Genomic DNA, 23,518 nt, shown 5'->3' with positions numbered 1-23,518 from the left:
GTGATGTCAGGAGTGATAGGAAGCCTATGAAGGTCACCTTCAGTATTTTATGGTTCTGTCTTATGAATAATAAAGAGAAACCAGGGTGGTAACTTAGGCAGATCAGTGATTCCTAAACTTGGCTACATATGAAACTCATCTGGAGGCACTTGCTAGAAATAAAGAACCTGCCCTTTCATGCAGTTTGAGACAGGTGAATCTAACTAATACTTGAGAAAAGCTGCTGTAAATGATGTGTAGTTACTAAAGAAAAAATTAAATCTAAGTGACAGGGTGCATCCTCGTGGCTATTGTGTCTTATGCTACGAGTCTAAGACTAGAAGATGGCATTTAACTTTGGATAATGGGTCAATAAATGAATTAGCATAGCACTATAGATCATAGCACTCCAAAGAATGTAGTACAATGTAAGTGATAAAAGATCGATTGGAAGACAACCATAGAATTGATCAATAAACCTTTGGGGGAAGTCTAGACATTCAGCTATTTAATTAGAGCTGTAATAAAACTTATTGACATAGCTGTCCCACTTAATGGAAATTTCCATGAAACCTATATATAAAACGAATGATGTGCATGACTGTAGCAAATGTGAAATAAAATTGTCAAAGCAGGGTAAGTATTGTCTCAGCAACTGCTCTGGACTTATAGCTATTGATCAGTCCTGGTTGATCCCCAAATTGTATCATAAATGAGAGAAAAATCATCCTCTTTAATCAAGCAAACAAAAGAGTAATTTATTATATAATATCAAGCCAATATATTTTTCACAGTAGGATAAACACAATATAGAAAGTGAAGAGAATAACCCATAGTTCTAGATACATGACTAATTGTGAAAATAATCAATGGATAATTATCTATGTCTATTAGAGTCTTCTGGGGCTAGGTACTTGTGTTACATGCCAAGGAAACAAAGACAAATGAGACATGGTCCCAGATCTCAAGTATGAATTACTTAGAAGGGTCTTCTGGTATCTAATCTAGACCTAAATTGACTCTTAAATGGGTCATGAGTGGGAGCATAAAAATAGAGGACATACAGTACTTTAAGAGAATCCTTCTCTCTCAATGATATCAGTAGCCTTGTTATTTTCATACAAAGTTTTGTGCATTTATTGCTTTTAATAAATATTAAAGAATTACAATTTATAAAATTTATTTGTTTAATTAAATGTAAAATCTGTGAATGTAAAATTTGATTTGGTTAAGGCTGGCCTTTTAGATATAAACCCACTTAGTAAAAAGTTATTTCAAGATGAGTTATTTCTATATTCAATTGATCATACATACATATAACATAGTAAATGATTAAACAATTTAAAAAATCATCCCTGACTTTACTAATTCAATTTAGTCTTGTAAATAAATACTTCCCCAACTTAGGTGATTAACACTTATAAGGGAACCAGCTACTACTATGACAAAAGAATGGAAAATATATTTCTCAGTTTTGTGTAATTAGATATGCTTCTGCTGACATTACTTGTATATAGTATAATTTACAAATAGTATGAGGGATTATTTCTATGGCTAAATCTCCATTTCTCTGTGAAAATGAAGTATAACAAGCATAATGTAAATTCAGCCTTGTAAAACATTGCACACCAGAAATAGTTTGAAGAGATTGGTGGAAATCTTAGAAAGTATTTTCAAGATCAAATTAATAGTTACTGATTCTGTTCTGCTTACCTTTCTGGAAACAGTAAGAGGATTTTTCTCCAAATGAAGTTTTATATATACCAAAATGGCGACAATTTAAGCTAAATATCAAAGAACACTTTTGTCCATCCTGTGGAACGTATTTTAGGTAAACATCAGGCCTCTATGTTCAGGTAAATGGCCACTTATTCTGGATAGACAAGTATTACAGATTTTCCAAGAGTGGATACACAGCACAATATACTGAACACAAGGACTAAGGAAAGGGAGCATAAGCTCTCTTTTTCAACCAGTCATAATTCTTCAAAATTATACAATGCATGAGCTCTTCATATGACAATCAATGATATATTAGATGGGCACAGAATTGTAGTAGAAAGCTTTGGCTGCTAGCATGACAGTGAAGGTGACTTTTAGTATTTTAGAATTTATTAATTTACATTTAAGAAAACATAAGATCAATATCCCATCAGTTTTTAATGCATTTTTAACATGCACATTAAAATGAGAAAACATTTTTGATACACTTTCTACATGCACGTTAAAATAGAGTAGGAGCAAATAGATAGATGTGTGACATCATTGGACATACTAGTAAAGGTCTACATGAAGTACATATATATCTCCTGTTTGAGTAAGGCCTATCTATTTTCCTGAATCTCGAATAATGTGAAAGTTTAGGGCTCAGGATCATAGCCACATCTAATGATGAATTGAACCATAGAAAGTTTTAGCTGGCTTGCCACTGAAGGATTGGACCTAATTACCCTGAACTTCAGTCTGGAAAAGGCACATGATGCCTGATATCTTACTAATGCTCTCCTTACTAGACAGAGAAACATGGAAACTTGAGTATAATTTCTCAAATATTCAAACTACTTTCATGAGCTTCCTAGTGGAGACTTTGGCTTTACGGGGCTTCTACAAATGTGATAACTTCTTGGTGACAGGAATCAATTTAGATGAAAAACAAAAGAGACTGCTAAAGGAAACACCAGTATTTCTAATGTTAATGAATACAGAAAATATTCTCACACAGTAGATAATGAATTTGAACGTTTCATTTTCTAGCTGTTTAGAAAACTTGTCCTTTTATTCTCTTCCAGTAACATCTGGAGACACCAACAAAAAGGAAAATATATTCTTACAAAAAGAGTAAAATAATACTGAATACTCATTGTAACTTCTATGCCTGAGAGATATTTTAACACTTACAACAGCTTCCATGTTTTTATACAACTTTAAAGGTAAAGTGGCTTAATCATTAGAAAACATCAGTAATGAACATATTAGGCAGTAAAAACAAAAACTAGGAAAAAGTCACCAGAGGAAATACAATATTCATTGGTAAAGTGACACTGTTACTAGTTACAAAGTTCTATAACATAACAAAGTAAGTTTTATAAAAATGTGTAAAAGTTTATGATAACACTTTGCAAAGGCCAAGCTGATGATCCATCGAGTAGGTTATGACCGTGTTATTTTAAATAAGTGTTAGCATTTTAAGACATCCCTTCACATGTCTGCACGAACAAAAGAAGCAAATACTCCATCTTCCCGAGCCAAGAGGCTTTCTGGAGTGTCATATTCTAAAATATTTCCTCGCTTCATCACAATAACTAGGTCTGCCGTCAGAATAGTGTGAACCCGATGCTGTGAGTGAAAAGAATACAGGTATTTGTTACAAATTTTTGGGCACAAGTGGAAGCAATGTATATGAATATTTCACCAATTATTCAGGGACATTTATTTACTTTGAGGTGAATTTTTAAAATACTGGCTAGTATGGCTGTGTCTTGTATGGGCTATATTAAATTGATTTCAGCTAATATAGTAGTTTCACCCATTTTCATGGAAGGGTAAGTAGGCTAATAAATGTTTTGTCAAGTAATTAAATAAGAACCACCATTGTGAACCAATTGAGTTATAGCTTAGTCTAGACCAGTGGTCAGCAAACTGCGGCTCGCAAGCCACATGCGGCTCTTTGGCCCCTTGAGTGTGGCTCTTCCACAAAATACCACGGCCTGGGAGAGTCTATTTTGAAGAAGTGGCGTTAGAAGAAGTTTAAGTTTAAAAAATTTGACTCTCAAAAGAAATTTCAATCGTTGTACTGTTGATATTTGGCTCTGTTGACTAATGAGTTTGCCGACCACTGTTCTGGACCAAAATCATATCTTGTGTGGAATCAACTAATTCTGTGGGCTAACACACAATTGGAAGAACCCTGGAAGGTGGTCAATTCTGGGAAGACAATATGGAGACGTCCATTCTGGCAAGCAGTATGAGAATGGATTATTCAGGATTTCAGACATGCCATCTCTTAGTCTTTTGAGATCACTGCCATCACTTGTTCTATCTTCCCACATGGCACCCTTTGGAGAGAAGCTTAGGAGTTAGCAATTAATAATAATAAAAGCTACGACTTATTGAGCATATATTACACATTCAGGGCTCCACACACATACTTGTTAATCATCAGAACATTCCTCAAGTGTGGGTGTTATCTCTCTTTACTTTTTAGGGCAGACCATTGGGGTTCATAGAAATAAAGCAAAATCAGGCGCTCACATAGATGTTAGCAGCAGAACCAGCATCAAAACCGGGTTTAATTTCAAAGTGTGAGATATTTCCAACCTGCCACCAAACTGCTTCCTAGGGAGTATCTGGTGGACTGTTCACCTGCCATTGTTAGCATTACGGCTAAGAGCAGAGGGTCTGAAGTTAGAGTAGGCTCATATTTTGGTTTCACCACCTGTTAGTTGCACATCTTGAGTAACAAACTTGATTTTTGTATGTCTCAAGTTTCCTATCTGTAAAATGAATAATAATACCTGACTTGGAGAATGGTGGTGAGGATCAAATGAGAAAATCCATGTAAAAAAAAAATTCAGCACTTTGTCTGACACATACAAGCAAAAAATAAATATTAGCAACTGCTATTTTTTATTTTTAGGATTTACAAGGGAAAAATCTCTGCAGTAAGCCTTTCCACTATGCTTGCTTAGTAAGTGCTATACAATAGAAATATAATGTGGGCTGCAAATATGAGACACACATAATTTTAAATTTCTTGGAGCCACATTTTAAAGGCACAAATAAGTAGGTAAAATATACTTTAATTATATACTTTAACCCAATATAGTCAAAATATTATTTTAACATGTAAGCAATATAAAAATTATTAATGAGGTATTTTACATTCTTCTGTTAGTACTGTTTTTGAAATCCAGTGAATATTTCACACTTATAACATCTCTCAATTTGAAATACCCATATTTCAGGTGCTCATCTAGCCACATGTGGCTAGATGCTACTACGTTGGATCTGGAACATGCAGGTCAAAACATCAGCATGCTGATGGGAGTGCTAAACCTAAAAATATCACCTGTTTAGCTGCTACATGGGCTTCCAAAGTGCCTTCTCCTAACAATCCAAAGTCCAACCTAAAGCCATCTCCAGGGGCAAAGGCCTATCTTTTGCCCTGGAACACTTAGATGGGGGAGTCTCAATGTTCATACATTCAGAAAAGCTAGGGGACTCACAGCTAGAGGGGAAAAGAAACACGTATATGGAGTGTGATAAAGATGACGGCTTTAGAACATGCATCACTATTTTAAACACCATAGACAAACCTATCATTCACTGAATATCGGTAGCTAATGGTATAACTTAGGGCAGTGGTTGGCAAACCCCAGCTCGCGAGCCACATGCGGCTCTTTGGCCCCTTGAGTGTGGCTCTTCCACAAAATACCACGTGCAGGCGCGCATGTACAGTGCGATTGAAACTTCGTGGCCCATGCGCAGAAGTCGGTTTTCGGCCTGGGCGGGTCTATTTTGAAGAAGTGGCGTTAGAACACTCAAGGGGCCAAAGAGCCGCATGTGGCTCGCGAGCCGCGGTTTGCCGACCACTGACTTAGGGAATATCACTAATTGGAAGATAATGTCTATTTATCTTTGTGAAAGGACCAGAGACATTTTCATACCCACACATTTAGAAAAAAATACACTTAAACTGAATGTACTGTTTAATATATGCTGTGCATTTTCCCTCCAAAAAAATTTAGTTCTTCAATAACCATAGTACAGATGTTAAGAAAAGAATTTGGCTGTTTCTTCTTTTTCTTTTTTAGAATTTGACTTCTACATCCATAAATGGAATATTACAAACATTGCCTTGATATTCTAAAGTAATGTTTATTTTTTAATGAAAACATTAAAAAAACTTGGCCAATGGCAATAAATATATCTGGTTTTTATTCTATTAATCCAAATAATTGTTTGCTTGACAAAGTGTGGTGTCCATTGCAATAGCATTGAAATTTTCAAAATGCTCCACAGAAATTAATCTAATTAAGAGTGAAGAATGAATCACTTTCATAAATAGTGCCATGCACTATTTTGGTGCATGAGGGCTTCTTTATAAAAGCCAGATAAAATTATCTTAAGCTATTCATAATTTTCATTGGCAGATAACAAAATTAACAGAACAATTTTTAGCAGGGGAGGAAAAATAGTTGTAGTAGAGCTGAGGATCATTCTACGAGGGGTCCCCACAGGTGGGTCGTGCTCTGTCTCCTATGAGTCTGTTAAGAGGAGTTGGCTCCACAGTAATTTGTTCTCCCCATAGTTTTCTGAGTGTCCAGTGGGGAGGACTCTAGGTTTCCTGGTAGCCACCTCCATACTAATGGTCTTGAAATGAAGAATGAGTAAAAGATATATAAGCACATAAAAAAGAATTCAGTGAATGTAGCAGATCAGAAATAAAGTAAGAACACACACACACACACACACACATACACACACACACATATATTAGTGGAAAATACAAATGATGCTCAAGTAATCTTCCAGGTGTAGATTAAAAGGAACCATCTAACAATACCATGCTTCATGCCGAATGGAGGAAACTCGCCTTTTGGGTAGGCCAGAATCTGTTTTTCCCTCTTTCTCTGCCCATTTAGAGAGAACAGGAAGTTCTTTCTCCTTATCGCTCCAGTGAGAAAATTATTGAAAATACTATGGAATCTTTTTTCAAGTTAGCCAATTCTCTCACCATTGAATTGTTCACACTTTAGTGTGAATGAGTTAGCCAGGCAACTTCAGAGCAGGAGGAACCTTGAATTTACTAGGGAAGTGAGAGAAAGTGGGTTTTTCTTTACGGAGGCCTTGTTTAAAGAAGATGGGCCCTGACCGGGAGTCTTTTCCTGCCACCTTGAAAATGCCATGCTTCCAGGGTGCTCCTTCCCCCGTGCATCATCCACAAAGAGGGCAGCCTGAGCAGGCACTCCATGCATAGATCAGCAGTTAAACTTACGTAATTATTGAAATTAATGCATCTTCAGGAACATGCATGGTATTTTTTTAGGACACTTACAGAACGTCCCTCAAGGAATAGGGAAACGAGTCCTTAAGACAGAGGTAAGTCTGGTTCTTTGGGTTTTTGTAGACACTCTGTCTAGCATGTTCACATTTCAATACATAGACATGTACCTCATTCGAACTGAACATAACTGAAGGACCTGGTTGGGCTGATTTGTGTGCCAGTGCCCTGCAGTGAGTTCTCTCACCACAGCTCACTGTGTTAGCCTGGCCTGACGGAGGGGATGCTGCTAGGATAGCTACCAGAGAATGGGATACTCGGCAGCAGCTCATGATGGTCTACTTGTTGGTCATCACCAAAGTGGAAAAGAGGCCATTCTTGTTGGCAAGCAATTCTGGAACCGTACCACACTCCACTAAAATACCCTCAGAAAAGACTAAGACAAGGCCTGCATCCAAAATAGAAGATACACGATGCTGGAGAGAAAGAAAAGTGGAAAGAAGAATCAGTGAGAGAGAAAATGTCCAGGTGATTGATTCACTTACAAAATAGTTTGTGTTAAACATGAAGCCTAAACATAAGCAAGAATCCACCCATCTGCAAAGAAGAGAGAAAACCATGGTCTATTGTGAGGAAGTTATAACATGGATATAAAGAGTTAAGCAATTCTTCAATTTGGTTGGTGCTCAGAGAAAATATTGCCTCAGCTGTGAGGTACCTCATTGCCTTCTTTAAAAAAACAAAACAAAAACACAACAGTTAAGAATAGAGACATGGAAATTAGGTGTAAATAGTAGCAGAACTGGCAGTCAAATTTAAGAATTTTGCTTCTGAAACTGCTCATCAGACCATCAAATTGTGGAAAAGAGAACTATTCCATATGAGCTACCACTGTATCTGGTGAAAAAGCACAGGCCATGGCCTGCTGGAACCTAGATTTGGGATGCCCTATCATTGTAACTTAGGGGTGCTGGGTAGATCAGACAAGCTAGAAATAACAATGTAAAGGCTTTCAGAGCATAGCAGGTTGTTTGCTTGTTGCCTTTTTTTTTTTTTGGTAAAGATACAGAAACATTAGCAGAGAAATACATAATTCAATATAAGCATATTTTAATTGCTGAAAAATAAAGATTATTGAATCTTGGAATGAAAACCAAAGAGGAATAAATCAACTCCATCTCCCATACTTACAGCTATTGTAACAACGGTGCGGTCTGCAAAAGCTGTCATTACCACTTTCTGCAAAATGTTTTCCTGCCAAAAAAGAAACAAATTAATTCTGAATTTTTTCTGGACTACTTCCTCTCACTATGATATTTGGTCCCCAAGAACAATGCTTCCACAAGCCCAAACCCCCTGGGAACTCCCCCTCCGAAGTCTGCTGCAGAAGATAGAAGAGGGGGCAGTCCCCGGGGGCAAGTTCATGCCTGGCTCTGCAGGTATCTTCAAGATGCAAATAAAACTCATCTGATCAATGAGAATGACTGATAGGTTTATGACCAAGGAACTGAACGAGGAAAATGAAAGCAATTGAGCATGGGAATGCTCACTTGAGTTACACCACAAGTACTATGTATTCAATCCCTGGCCTACGTGGTTGGATATCGTCCTGTGCACAGAAGGGTTGCTAGTTTGAATTCGGGTTAGAGAGCATGCTTGGATTAAGGGCCCAGTCCTTGGAAGGGGGCATTCAGGAGGCAGTCGATCAATGTTTTTCTCTCACATTGATGTTTCTCTCTCTCTTTCTCTCCTTTTCTCTCTCTAAAAATCTATTTAATTAAAATAGTTTGTATTCAAAATTAATAAAACCTTAGAAAGGTGTTACCCTTTGGGCCAGAAAAGGGAAAAATAAAATACATGCTCCAAATTTGAAATTTGTTCCATAAAGGAATATTCCAGGCAGGGAACATTTTTATTCCCACCCCAAACTGCTTTTATCTTTATTTATTAAACAATGTTTTGGTTAAAAATTCTACCTTTCTCCTAGAGGTAAGCTTGATTACCTAACTTAGTCTTAATGTGAAGAAGTTTTTTCTTCCAATCTTTATTGCCAATTCATTCTCATTCACACTCTTTCTGTTTCTCTCATCTCTATTGAGGCAATATTATCCTATTAATAATCGCAATATTGTAAAACCTTAGTAATTAATACTAATTTTGATGTAATTATGCTTATTTAGTGAAATGGCTTGGTTAGAAACTATTTTATTGCTTTAAATTATGTTAACTTTGAGAAAATATACTGTAACTTTGTGTAGCTACTTTAATTGATTAATCTTACTTAATAGAAAGAAATGATGTCAAATTAGCATCTCCATATATAATTGGCTCCTAATCCTGAAACTGTTTCACTTTTCAGGATAGTTTTACCCAATCTAAGCAAGAAAATAACATGAGGTTGTGGATGTTTTTTATTTTTGTTCTTTCTGATGCCAAACTTTTAATATTAAGTTAATTTTTATAAAAACATTGATTGTTAGATCATTCAGTTTGTGATTTAATGTGAATTTTCTCCACTTAATCATAGTCTTCTAGAAAGATCTTTTTTGTATATAATTGACATTTTAAAATAACTTCTTTCTAAAGTCACATTGTTAGTATAAACACATTGAGAAGATCATTATTAATTGTAGCCATTATTAATTCTAGTGAATCTTTCTTCAAATTACTTTAGAAATTAATGATTGGCTTTGGTCATTAATAGATTCTATTAAATAGAGATTTGTATATTTCATTTTTGAACTCCATCATAATACTTGAATACAGTATAGTACGCTCATCTACTGAGACCTAGGATTTTACTATTTTGAGAATTTAACAAAAAGTAATGACAAATTTATTTTGTTTTTATTGGGAATAGGAACACCTTTAACCCTTTGCACTCGCTTGCTTTTTTTCTCTATTCCTTTATTCTACTCAGGATTTAATTTTTTAAATACCCCAGATTTTACAAAGCACAGCAGTAGAATAAAAAACTAGAGTTTCTTTTCATACAAACTTATTTATTTGGATTTTTTTATATGTCAAATTATTGATACATTCAAAGAGTAATTTTAATCTTGACATCCGAGTGCAAAAGGTTAAAATTAGCATCTGTGTCCTTTATTATAATTCTCCATGTGCTTTTATCAGTTGGTCAAGCAAATGAATGAAATGACACTCAAAATAATAGGACTGAGGATTCAGAACCCAATCAGGAGGAAAAAAAAATCTGTAATTTTCATGTGCCTTTCTTCAAGTCATCAATTTAAAAAGCTTAGGTAGTGCACTCACTGTGGCCATGTCGATGGAAGCTGTCGCTTCATCCATGATGAGAATGCTGCTCTTGCGGACAAAGGCCCTAGCAAGGCAAAACAGCTGCCTTTGTCCAACACTAAAATTCTCCCCACCTTCAGTGACAACTGCATCTAAATCAGAGGAATAAGCAAGGATTTCATTGAAGAAATGCTACTATCATATTCCTTGGGTAAGGTAGTGAAACAGGTTATGTCCTATAATAGCAAGCTGGATTTTACTTTGTACCAGTGCAAGGATTTCATTTGTGAAAAGTGAAGAGAAAATCTACATTGGAAAAACAAATATAACCCTGGGCTACCTTATGTTTTTCAATAGATGATGTTACCTTCATATTGTAGGATATAAAATACTGTTAAACATTTTAAAGAGTGGAAAACCTTGGAGATTATTTAATTATGTAATATAATAATCTAAGAAGATCATCCTATATAATAAAAGCCCAGCGACCAAACAGCGGAATGACCAGTCGACCAGTCACTATGATGCGCACTGACCACCAGGGGGCAGACGCTCAATGCAGGAGCTGCCCCCTGGTGGTCAGTGCGCTCCCACAGTGGGAGCGCCACTCGGCTGACCAGGATGAGTGGCTGCTCCCCCTGCAAACCCTGGACCAATGAACAGGAACCTGGTCTGCGAGTGTTGCCTCCTCGCCCCAGGCTCCTCCTCCTCACTCCCTACTGCCTCCTATGGACACCCACAGGCCACACAGCACCGCTGCCAGGCTTGCAGAGTTGAACCTGAAGGCTGGGAGGAGGGTTTGTGGCCACCACGGGACTGAAGCCTACTCTGCCACCTCTCAGTGCTATTGTCCCTGGGCCCGTTCCTGACTGGGTCCCCTGGAGAGGCTAGTGCTCTGGCTCCATAGAATATGCAGGACCAGGGAGCAGCTGCTCAGAGGGCAGGTCTGCAGCCGCTCAGCTGACCAAGATGAGCAGTGCTCTACAGCAGACCAATCCCCACTGGCCACGACCCCCCACCAGTGCACAAATCCCATATACCGGGCCTCTAGTCTATATATATAAGAGGCTAATATGCAAACTGTCCCCTTGGGAGTTCGACCAGGAGAACAGGAGTTCGATCACTTGCTATGACGTGCGCTGACCATCAGGGGGCAGGGCACTGAGGAAGTGAGGGAAGGAGGAGGCCGGAAGGTGGGGAACCTGATCTGTGCTGATCACTGGCCAGGCCTAGAACCTTACCTGTGCACGAATTTCATGCACTGAGCCTCTAGTTTAATATAATTATCTAAGGCCCAGAGAGTTGAAGTGGCTTGCCCAAGATCACATAGCTTACTTGTAGTAGACCTTAACAAGAATATTCTCAACTCCATACCCATTTATGTTCCATTATACCATCCAATTAAATGGTAAGCTCCAAGTGGATAAGGTCTGGGTTTGCTTTTGTTCATCAATATATCCCCAGCAGTTACCATTGTACCTGACATGGTAGCTGAATAAAACACTGTTGCATGGATAAATGAATGTTATAGACTCATTGTTTTTACCATCCACATTTCATAAAATGTACTATTGTGAGTTTATAATAAATTCTTTTTCCAAAATATCCCTTTTATTACAATTTAAACATTTTTTAGTAGAGTGAGTTGTGTATGTGTGTGTGTGTGTGGGGGGGGGTGGTGTCAATTTCCATTGATATATTCTCATTGCATCAAATTCTTTTAATTTCTCATGCTTGGAGACTATATATTTGTTCTCCAAATTTTAATTTACATAATAAATAAGGAGGAAGCCAGAGATAATGAATGTCCTTCACCAGAGTTGGCCTGAACCAGATATTTATCAAGCATTTGATGTATTCTTTATTAAAATCAATGTGCTTAAACAACATTCAATTAAATAGGGTAAATACAATCCCATTGTTTACACTGTACCATAACCCACAAACAGTATACAGCTTTCATATTGGTGAAGAAAACTACAATGAATATGTAATTGCTTGTCTTTCTGACTATAAATGGCAAAGGGGCTGGTCTCTAAATACCAAGGGAGAAGGGTCTATAAAGCATTATCAATTTCTCAAGTAGACTTTCTGGGCTCTCCAGAGGAGACATCAAAGATTATTATGGGAAAGTTCATCCAGACCCATGGAATTACTACCACAGTCTGGCACTGGTAAGGTCAACAAAATATCCTTAAAGACATGCTGTCTTAATTTTTGTTTGCAGGATCCCTTCTCCTTGGGACATAGAATCATAAAAAAGATATTGTTTTTTACTAGGTCCTCCTTCCCAAATGTACTACTAATAAATATAGTTTTTATCTTGTAGGTTGATTTCATTAAAATGAAATGCCAAAACTACACAATCAATTTAGCAACTATATATTATGTATTAAAATTAGAATATCAACCATTATCTTTCTGATTTCTTTCTTAAATGAGTTCAGATTTTAAGAAAGTCCAAGTCCAAAACTATAGATGTTCATATTTATGAATTAAATACTATTGTGAACTCCCCATTGTTTCATTAATCATGTTGTTATTTCATTATCCACATTGTTGTTTTGTTTTTTCATCAGTTATTTGCCAGAATTGTACTACCTCTGGGGCCAAATTTACATAAGTGATTGAGTACATGTTTCACCCTTTTCACTAGTGGCTAAAACTGATATTGCAACAATGTAATAGAAAATAATGTCTTTTAAAAGTATGCTATATAAGTAAAAGGAATATGCCCTCTTGACAGCAAAGAAAATGGCAGCCAATGTGGAGAAATCCCTGCTCCTAAATGATACCAAGCACTCTTTGAACCTAACAGTCCCATTAGTCCTCTTATCCATTTGCTGAAGGTAAGTGATTTGGTAGATCGTGTGAACAGAATGACCACCAGGAAATATTCTGATTGAAGTGGCCTGTGCCCACCAAAGGTGAAAAGGCAATAAATGTATTAATTAGAATATTATGGAGTGTTCAAATGGAGCAGAATGTTGTAAGGTTCATCCTCTTGTGCCACCATGAAAAAATCATTAGATTTTGAAGTGTTCTAATAACCTTTAGAAGATTATTTTAAATATAAGGAGATTAACACTAGAATTATGTAATTTCTCGAATAAGTTGTAGATAGAGGTATGTAGTATTAATTGCATATTTTAAAATATAAATGTATAATTTAGAAAATTTACCTAGACCTCCTGGTAGAGATTTGACCATATTCTTCAACTGTGCAATTTCCAGAGCTTCCCAGAGTCTGTCATCTGTGCATTTGCATTCTGGATCTAAATTAAATCTGTAGGGAGAAAAATCAGTTAATCAGTCAATAAATAAAAATAAAGAAACACTTGTATATGTTTGTGTATTGCTGTTGTTACCTTAAAATGTAAGTTCTATTTGTTTTGGTTGCAGCTGTATCCCCAGTATATACAACAGTGCTTAGGATAGAGCAGGCATTCAACTTATATTTAATAAATGAATGCATGATCTTAATGTTATGACAAATGACTTTTGATGATATAATTACTAAGTTTATACATATGATATAATAAAACTCATTATTTGAATTCATTCACTTTCATATTATGTTTCATGTAACCTGAACAGTGCAAAACAGTCCTACAGAAATGAAGCTAAATACACAAATCTATGGGGAGCATATAAAGCTATTAGCTTTCCAACCTCATTGTGATGTACCAAGCACAAGAGTAGCAGTATATTTACTGAGAATAAATATATTCAGAGATATAAATTTACTATGGTGTTGCTAAATACATTGATACATCCAGAACTTTAAATTAAACTAATGTTACAGATGAATATTGAGCAATCTTATATACATTTTCTCTTCAAGACAAGGAGTAATTAGCAAAAGGAAGTGGCAAATTACTTCTTTGTAATTAAATAAATGGAGAAGGAAAGCAAGAGAGAACAAAGGATAGATGAAATGAGAGACATAATCTTATGGATGATGCCATGGCAAACTTTGGAGTCAGACAAACTTTATTTGGAATCACAGTTCTACCACTTACTAAGTGTATAAACTTGGTGAAGGTACAGCTTCTCAAGTCCAAAATACTCATCTGTGAAATAGGGCCGATCATATACAGGGTGGGGCAAAGGTAGGTTTATAGTTGTTCGTATGGAAAATAATATGAAAATTAATAAATAATAATACAAGAACAAACTGTGTTTTGTGTACTCATAGTTGTAAACCTACTTTTGCCCCACGCTGTCTATACTGGAGCAATATTTTGAGGATTTAATGAGACAACATATTTAAAGTGCCTAGCAGATAGTAGATACATACATGCATCTCCCCCCATGCCCCTGGGTTGGAAAACACAAACAAGGAATAAAGAAGATTGTAGCAGCTTCTTAAAAGCAATTTTGGCTGAAAGAAAAATTGTGAGGGATGAGGAGTCAGGGGCGGGAATCAAGGTACTAACCAAACTGAATATCTGCTAAGGTCAGGTCAGACACACAAGAGATAGGCAGGTTATCTGTAGGGTGGAACACCTAAGACTCGTCTGCCAAGAATCACTGCCTCCAAGTCCAGAAGAAAAAGTGACATTTATATAACCTAATAGAAAGAGAACTAGAGACACAACAGATTGGCTTCTATAGACTAATTTAACAACTCTAAGGTTCTCTAACCCAAATTATTGGACAGATATTTGATTTTAGTATATTGATAATATCATTTCATACCTACCTGAAAAATAATTCTAAGAAAAACTCTCCTGTGAGCCAAAGGGTAAATCCTGAGGCACACAGTTTTCTGTTGAATATGTAACCTACCTAATAGAACCACTAAATAGTATTGGATCTTGCAGAATGATTGAAAGTCTAGAACGTAGTGTATGCAGTGGTAGTTTTGAAATATCTATCCCATCAATGACAATCTTTCCTGTTAAAGAGAAACAAAAATGACACACACCTATTAAAATCACAAGCAAAATAATATTTATGAGCTTTACAAATTGGAAGTACTTTCCTAGTTCAGGGTTGAAATTCCTAAAATTCCTTTATCCTGGTTCCCTGCTTTATTTTCTTTCATAGGACATTCTATATACATTTATTGATATTTTTTAGTGTCTTTCCCAACTAGAATATAAGCTCTTTGAAGACAGGGCTTTTTGCCTGTCTTTTTTAACTCCTGTATTGACTGGACAGTTCAGTGTATTATAAATAAAAAATTAAAACCTATGATATAGATATCAGATTTTAATGAATTTCTCCATAGTGTACATGGACTTACAGAGCCTTGTGCAATCATGCTGTCCTTTCCTCAAACCTGATAGATTTATCTTATCATGTCACTTTGCACAAAAACAATATGGCCCTATGAGAGGCACGTGCCTCTTATGAAACATGGCAACTGGAGTCCCTTTTCCAGTTGGCTTTAGATTAAAGATCAGGAAACGTGGTTAGCTTAAACTTTTCTTCAGAAATATTATCTATTAAAATCCTATAGACTACTGATATTTCAAAGAGAATAAGTCATTGATAGTCCATATGATGCCATGAATGATGGGCCTGAAATGATGTTTCATAATCTAATACTTTCAGTCATAACCATAGTTTTTTAATGAAAAGTGTCAATCGTCTTCAGATCATATAATTGACTTACACTGAAAATCCCAACAGAAAATCTTTAAAGTATCTGTGTATTATTACTAGCCATGGAAAGAGCAAACTGCTAACCCAGTGGCAGATACCTAACTTGTTTCTGAATCTAAACTCCAAATAGATAGCAATTACTACAGCTCAAATTTGCGTTCATAAACTGACCTCTTTATCTCATAGAGCTGTTGTGTAGATTAAATTAACTAATATAAACTGTCAAGTACAATAAAAATGTGAAGTACTATCATCATCATAATCATTACAGATAATAATAGTAAGCTCACCCTGGAGGTGATAGTCAAACACATTGCTGGATCCCCTTTTACTCAAGATGGTTTATGTGCTGGCCTATTTATAGGCCACTCGATAGACTAAATAATGTGACATATTTTTTCTAAAGTAAAGATTAAATTATTTCTGTGTATCATATTATAAATAATTTTGTGGGTGGATAAATATTTTTGTATATTGTTAACATGGGCTTGGCACCTTATAGCAAAGGTTGACTCCTCACAACATGTTCAACATTATTAAACAAGGTTATTAAGAAGACGATGATAAAAGTCATGCACCAGAATGAAAAATGCAGGTACCTTATATCCTTGTCTTTTTCCCTTTGATGGAAATAGATTTATTTTTAGTCTGAGGGAAACAAAAGTCTTTCCCTCTCCCCCTTCCGCTTGAAATGCCACCTCTGTCTACTGCTATTCAAAATGGGTGGACTTGTGTTCATTTTATCAATTTATTAGAACTTTTTAACAACTATATCTAGAACTGAATTTGGAGCTAATAGTTTTATTTTTCTAATTCTACATTTTTTTCTTCACTTCTGGACTGTTTAGCTGGGATACCTGCCTCAAAAAATGAGCACAAAGTCCTTATACATGTTTGGTTTTTATTTCTGTAGGATTAGGTAAGTTGGTGTTGCGTTTTTTAAGGGAAAGGACCACCTACCCAATAAAAAAAAATTTAGTAACTCACCATCAAATATATCAACCATTCTGAAGAAAGCCAGGGATAATGATGACTTCCCACTGCCAGTGCGACCACATATGCCCACCTAAAAAAGCAACTGTCACTCAGAGAGAGAGAGGACTCAGACAAATAATAGAAAATGGGAAAAAGTATTTTTAACTCAGACAAGATACCACAGTGAAACTGCAATTCTATTGAAGTACTTATATCAATACTATCATTCTCCTTTATGAATGATCATTATTTAAATAAAAACATGGAGTCCTCAACAAATCTTCAGTAATTCCATTCCAACTCTTTTTTATTTCTGAGTAATTGTGTTGTTTTCCTTTGTGGCTTAATTTTTGCATTAGTTATATGTTGGTCTAATAAATATTTTTTTTCTTATAAGTGATGATTTTATAACAAAAAGTAGAACGAGTCCATTTTTTCTGCATACTTGCTCTCTTTAAAACAACTAAAACAAATCATGTGGGAATAGAGCTAGTACAAATTCAAAAGTTCTCAAGGAGATGTCTGATATGGCTATGAGCCAGAGACAGAAAATTTGAAAAACACACCTATTGTTGACTTTCCATATCTAATGCGAGACTAATGAATGGCAATATGACTGGGAGAACATATATTTTATCCTGATCCTAACTCTCCTTTTTTTAATGTAGATAATTTAACATGTAAAGTGTAGACAATATTATGTGAGTTAAGTGAGAATATACTTTGCTGGAATGTCTAAAGAGCTTAGGTAGTAACAGAGTGTCCATCAGAGGGTTTGTCAATCAATTGTCAGTGAATTCCATACCTTTTGACCAGGTTTGATGTAAGCCTTGACATGTTTAAGAACAGGTTTCAGATTATTTTCATATCTGACACACAGATCATGAATCTTGATCTCCCCTTCCTGTGGCCAATGCTCTGGAACTTGAGAAGGATCTGGGGGGTAGGGGAAGAGAGAGGGTGAGGGAGAGGGAAAGAGAGAGGAAGAGAGACAGAGAGGGAGAGACATACACATTTATACATATGAAAATAATTTTTTCTAAATTTGAAGTAATACTGAATGGAGGGAGTTAAGGGGGGGGGGGATATCTATAATACTTTCAACAATAAAGAATAAATTTTAGCCGAAACCGGTTTGGCTCAGTGGATAGAGCGTCGGCCTGCGGACTGAAGGGTCCCGGGTTCGATTCCGGTCAGGGGCATGTGCCTTGGTTGCGGGCGCATCCCCAGTGGGGGGTGTGCAGGAGGCAGCTGATCGATGTTTCTCTCTCATCGATGTTTCTAACTTCCTATCTCTCTCCCTTCCTCTCTGTAAAAAAATCAATAAAATATATATATTTTTAAAAAAGAATAAATTTTAAAAATAAAGTAATACTGAACCAAATTCTGTGGGTTTTCAAAATTAAAATCACCTATAGAGTAAAGGCTTCTGGATTAAGAACTTTTAAAATAGTTTTTTTTTTTTGTTGTTTGTTTGCCTTTGGAGCAACTGTGTCTCTTCAGCATTCCATTATTCAATTCTATTCAAGATAATTCACCTGCGAATTGATTCATTTGTTCACTCCATTGTTCATCAAACATTTGAGTGCTTAAAATGTGAGGGTTGTTGTGTAAGGTGTTGGAAATATGGAGATGAAAGACATGCCTCCAAGTGCTCACTGTGTCCAAGTAACTCAGCATCTACAGTACTGCATGGAGAGACTCATGAGGGAGGCCAACCCAAGATGTTATGGGAGCACAGAGGTTGTTATCCCATCCAAGAGGGTTTCAAGAGGAGATAGGATAGGGAAATGTGTTTTACATATACATATATAGAGGAGAACAAATATTAAAAGAAAACATAGCCTGTTGGCATGACCAGAGTAAAAGGTATATGGATAGATGATGGGAGCTGAGCTGAGCTGGGTGAGCAAGGGTCTAGTGGTCTATATGGCTAAGTTATCTAGATTTTGACCTTGAAGACCTGGATAACTATTGGAGGATTTGGACAAAAAAAAAAAAAGAAAGAAAGAAAGAAATGCATTTTAAGCATGAGGTTTGCATTCAAGAAAGGTTTTTCCTGTTAATTTCCTGACAATTCCAGCAAAGCTAACAATCTTAGTCAGAATATTAAGATTCAATTTCTTTACATCTCAGTTAATAAGGTCTTGAAAAAGAAAATAGGATAGTGCATGCTTTGGGTTGGTAATTAATATTATAAGGTCAAAACATTTGTATGAGTCTCTTTAAATATTACTAAACAATATATATTGGACTCTGGCTGTATCCAAGACTTTTTGGGCCTAAAAAGCCTTATTATGTCAGGAGCGCCTGAGAGGCAATTCTCTGGATACTGAAGTGGGAAACAAAAGCAAAAATAACAATGTGTCTGATACACAATATTTGAATAGAATACGTATTTAAATGAATCAAAATAATATTTCAAACAATACCCATGGTGCCTTCATAGTTCTCAGACTCCATAGTCAAGAAACTGTTCACTTTCTTCACTGCTCCCATCTGGACCTCCAGGTCAGCCAAGTTCCTCACAACCCAATTCAAATAGTTGGTTATCTATGTTAGATGACAAAAAATTAACATATTTAAAATAAATTATCAATTTTTTTAATCACTAGATGATTGGAAATAGAATGACTTGGACAGTTAGTGTACATCATGTGGCACAATTCCTAAGTGCTACAGGATATCAGAGACCAGAGAGGATGCTATGGGATAAACTTGTCAAAGAAGGTGTCTGTTCTTCTTCAAGGGTCCTGTTTTGTGAAGTTCTGATTTCCATACACAATGGATAGTGGTATGTACCTCTGTTTGTGTTTATCTAATTTATATTCACATTCACTTTCGTGTCCCTAAATGGATTTTGAGCAATTCAGAACAGGGATCCCAAGGAGCCTTGGGGATGCTCTGATCATTGGGTTTGAGGAGGTTCTAAAAATTGGTTCACAATATCAGAAATAAATCCATGCTGTCCTAAAACTCTGGTTTAGGTCCAAATCTGCTAATATTTTCAAAATGTCATCTTTTTATGAATTTCAATGTTACCCTCTAATATCTATGAATAAGAGTTGATAACAGCTATGGAAAGTACCTCCAACACTACACAAAAAGAGAGATTTTCATCTGTACCTACCGTAAGTGCATACAGAAGACCTAAGCCCACCAATCCAGAATTGGAAGACATGCTAATGCATGCAATAGATGCAGTGAGGACAATGCAAGCTCCCAGATAATCCTAAAGAGGAGAAAGAAAAAATGTTAAAATATTTTTCCAAGTTCTTAAACCAAAGGTCTCCATCAATTTAGGTGATCACCAAGAGAATATGTATCACTCCGATGTGTCATGTTAAGAGGAAGGCTACCTAAGTTACAAAAAATTGCAACATGCAATATTTGGGCTGAAATGGGAGTGATTCAATGTTTTCATTATATCCATGCAGATATGGGTTCAGATAAGTTAAAAAGCTTGCCAGAAATTAAGCTGCTATTTTTACCACTATTATCTCCAGCAATAGTAATAATGCTAAGTACATTGTAAAGGTTCAGTAATTCTTTTTAGAATAAATGCCCAGAGAAATTCATCCCTTCATAAATCTTTCACTGAATTTTTATATGAGCCAAATATTTTCTAAATCAAGACTTCTGAATTATTAAAGACTCTTATATAAATTATTTAACTCTCCACCAATCCCTTCTCCAGACTTTAACAGTTGAACATGTAAACACATTAATATGGTGGGAAGTCTAATACAAAGTATTATGATATTTCAATCCCCCATTTTGAACTGTAATATGATTGTCTCCTAAAATGCTTTGCTATGCATAAGTTTTAGGGGTTCTTTGCTTTCTTAAAGTGAAAATCACTTTTACTTTAAGCCATGAACTTCATTATTTAGTTCAAAATTATCCTTAATTTTTTACTATTTCAATTGTGGAGGAAAAATTCATGAAACTCTGTGTTCCTGGTTATAAAGAATAGATATGAATACGACTAAAATAGAACAAGGTCACATTTGAGATACTAAACAACAAAATAATCATTGCATTTAGGCCTAATATAAATATAAAGGAAATGAAAAAAATTATGCACTCAATCTCTTTCTCTCTCCCTGTTAAATTTAGTTTAATATGGAATGTTTATATCCTGGATTCATCCATTATATAGAACTAAATCATAGTTTCAATTAGATGATAATTTTAACTATTTTCCATTGAATTAAAATGGTACTTCTGATAACAGGTAGGTAGCCTTATCCTGGCAATAGATTCAGCAAGAGAAGTGAAAATAGATGAAGGAAGGAAAGGGAAAAGGCTGATCAATAGATTAGTCGATGGATACTTTCTGGTCTCTTCCACATGGCTAAGGTTTTCAAAACTACTTGTAAAGGTTTCAATATGATAATCAGACATTATTGTTTTAATTATTAGTCCAGTAAATAAAATATGCCAAAATGTACATATAAAGATAATATGTAGAGAAGTTTTTGATACTTTAACAATGAGGCATAGCTTTTTGAAATACATAATTTATAGCAATTTTTTTTCAGAGGAAAGACCTAGATATGAGAGATTAAAAGCTAATAAGTCTGCAGCTTAGTATCTATAACAAAATTATTTTATTTATCAAAAAATATTCCTTATCTATTTTTTTAGAAAGTGCTATTCATGTTGTCTTTTAGTTATACCAACTAGATACTTTCCTGCCCATTCCTGGATTATTACCACTGCCCAAAAATGTTCTTTTATGGAGATTTTTTTGTAGGCATTTGATAAAAATTTTACCTTGATCAGGATAAGAAAGGAATCTTCTTTGTATACAATATTTACCCAAAAATTTCAGAGCAAAATCACTAAATTCCAATCACCTCTCTTCAAATAGCATAGGAGTGTAGAAGTGTGAAATTGACAGACAATGAAAGAACTTATGTTAGCTTTCTATTTTCTACTTCTTTACCATTAAACTCATCAAGTTTAACAAATTACTAAGTGATCCTATAATAATACCTCCTCTTCTCTCTTCAAAAATATGTCAACAGTAAAATGGCTTAAAGGCAATAAATTTAAAAAAGGTAAGCAGATGGTCTGAGTAACTCACATATAGGATATCAAACACTTAGGGATCACTAGCAGCATTTATTCTACTGGTAAGGCCTTACTCATCCTAATCAACCAATTCAACAAAAAACACACCTGTGGTCAAAACAGTACAATGGAATGAGAAATTCAATTTAGAAAATAGAAGTTATACCTATGTGAATTACCCACTGTCAATGAGAGCCAAATCACAGAACATTTTATCTGTATAGTGATAAATCAGAACTTCCATTGAGCTTGTGAATTCAACACTCTCCTCCAGAAGGGAAGCCTTTGATTCCCATGTCAAAAGTGAGGCTGCTTGCCCAATTTGCATGGCTCAGTGGTTGAGCACTGACCTATGAATCAGGAGAGGAGGTCACGTGCTCGGCATGCCTGGGTTGCAGGCTCAATCCCCAGTGGGGGACATGCAGGAGGTAGCCAGTCAATGATTCTCTCTCATCATTGATGTTTCTATCTCTTTCCCTTTCCCTCCTTCTCTTTGAAATCAATAAAAACACATTTTTTAAAAAGTGAGACCTCTTGCCAGATTTCTAGTAATTCCATGACATCTACCTACATGAGATTATAGTAAAAATTTTAATTTTCTATAAAACAGACTTGTAAATAATAGCCACAGAATCGCTTTCCTTCATGTGGAAGTCTATGGTACCATTGAGTGGGAGAATATATTAAGGTGTCCCAATTACAAGATAAGGGCACACCTGTGTATCATGGAGTTAGGAAAACATGAAGAAGCTCTGTGCTGTTTCACCAAATATACTCTTGTGCAAGCTCGCTCTGAAGACTATTTTCACTTTAGCTTGTTGATTCTGAAGACTTTTTTTTTTTTTTTTTGGCTTCCTGATATGAATTTTCTTTTATCCTAACGCCACACAGCAAGAGAAAGCCTTGGAAAGACAGCCTTTAGATAGAGTTACACAATTTTTGCAAATGGAAATGCCGATGCCAAAGAACTGGAACTGTTTAGTGCAGAGGGATGAAGAGAAAACGCTGTGCCGAACAAAAGAACGTAAGCAGCATTCAAAGGTTAGGACGTAGTGACACACTCCACACAACTGCGGCCCACTTCCCTTGGCACCCAGAGGAAAAACACTCCCTTCTGTTGCCAAAGCAACCTGGGTGGTCACAGTCTCGCTACTTTCTCACCCGCCAAATTATTTTATTCTTTTTGACTCTTGTCCGTTATTGATTTGAGTGTGTTTTGACCTTTTCTTTTTTTTTTTTTTTTCAATTCAAAAGGAATATGGTGGGCAGGGCTAAATCTTCAATAGGGAAAACTATTTACTCAGAGAAAGGGAGTAACGTGTGATCATCTTAACTCTTACTTAACAAGACCAGGAAAGAAGTGAAAGCCATGTGTTCAAGATCAATAAATAAGTGAGATTATAATAAACAATTGGATGGGGCTCAGGGGTCTTCCCAAATTCAACAAAAGGTGCTTTTCCTCTGCTTTCCCTCCCTTCCTTCTCCTTAGATGTTCTGTCCACAGAATTCAAATGGCATCGCTTTGGAAAGTTAGAATTGGGAGTGAAGAGAAGCCATAGAGAAAATTAGCCACAGAAAGCTTAATAAGTTTTCTCCATCAAGGTGATGAGTCCA

At 35.8% G+C, this 23,518-nt stretch overlaps 1 protein-coding gene across 2 annotated transcripts in view; it reads right to left on the bottom strand.

Annotated features, from left to right (window-relative positions):
- Positions 1-717: 717 nt before the first annotated feature.
- The window catches only part of ABCC9 (ATP binding cassette subfamily C member 9), a 120,287-nt gene continuing 97,486 nt past the window's right edge, over positions 718-23,518 (bottom strand). For both annotated transcript variants that reach the window (XM_054719223.1, XM_054719224.1), the window contains 9 exons: positions 19,956-20,057; positions 19,258-19,378; positions 17,631-17,761; positions 16,838-16,916; positions 15,029-15,137; positions 13,420-13,523; positions 10,256-10,389; positions 8,174-8,236; positions 718-3,315 (listed from right to left, as the gene is read on the bottom strand). In XM_054719223.1, coding sequence (XP_054575198.1) covers positions 3,178-3,315; positions 8,174-8,236; positions 10,256-10,389; positions 13,420-13,523; positions 15,029-15,137; positions 16,838-16,916; positions 17,631-17,761; positions 19,258-19,378; positions 19,956-20,057 — 981 coding nt within the window. In that variant the 3' untranslated portion in view covers positions 718-3,177. The remainder of the gene's footprint in view (positions 3,316-8,173; positions 8,237-10,255; positions 10,390-13,419; positions 13,524-15,028; positions 15,138-16,837; positions 16,917-17,630; positions 17,762-19,257; positions 19,379-19,955; positions 20,058-23,518) is intronic.

The sequence above is a fragment of the Eptesicus fuscus genome, chromosome 7, assembly GCF_027574615.1.
Source record: "Eptesicus fuscus isolate TK198812 chromosome 7, DD_ASM_mEF_20220401, whole genome shotgun sequence".
In the NCBI taxonomy this organism is placed as follows: Eukaryota; Metazoa; Chordata; class Mammalia; order Chiroptera; family Vespertilionidae; genus Eptesicus; species Eptesicus fuscus.
Note: the sequence above shows the minus strand (reverse complement) of the source record. Positions and strands in the feature narration are given on the sequence as shown.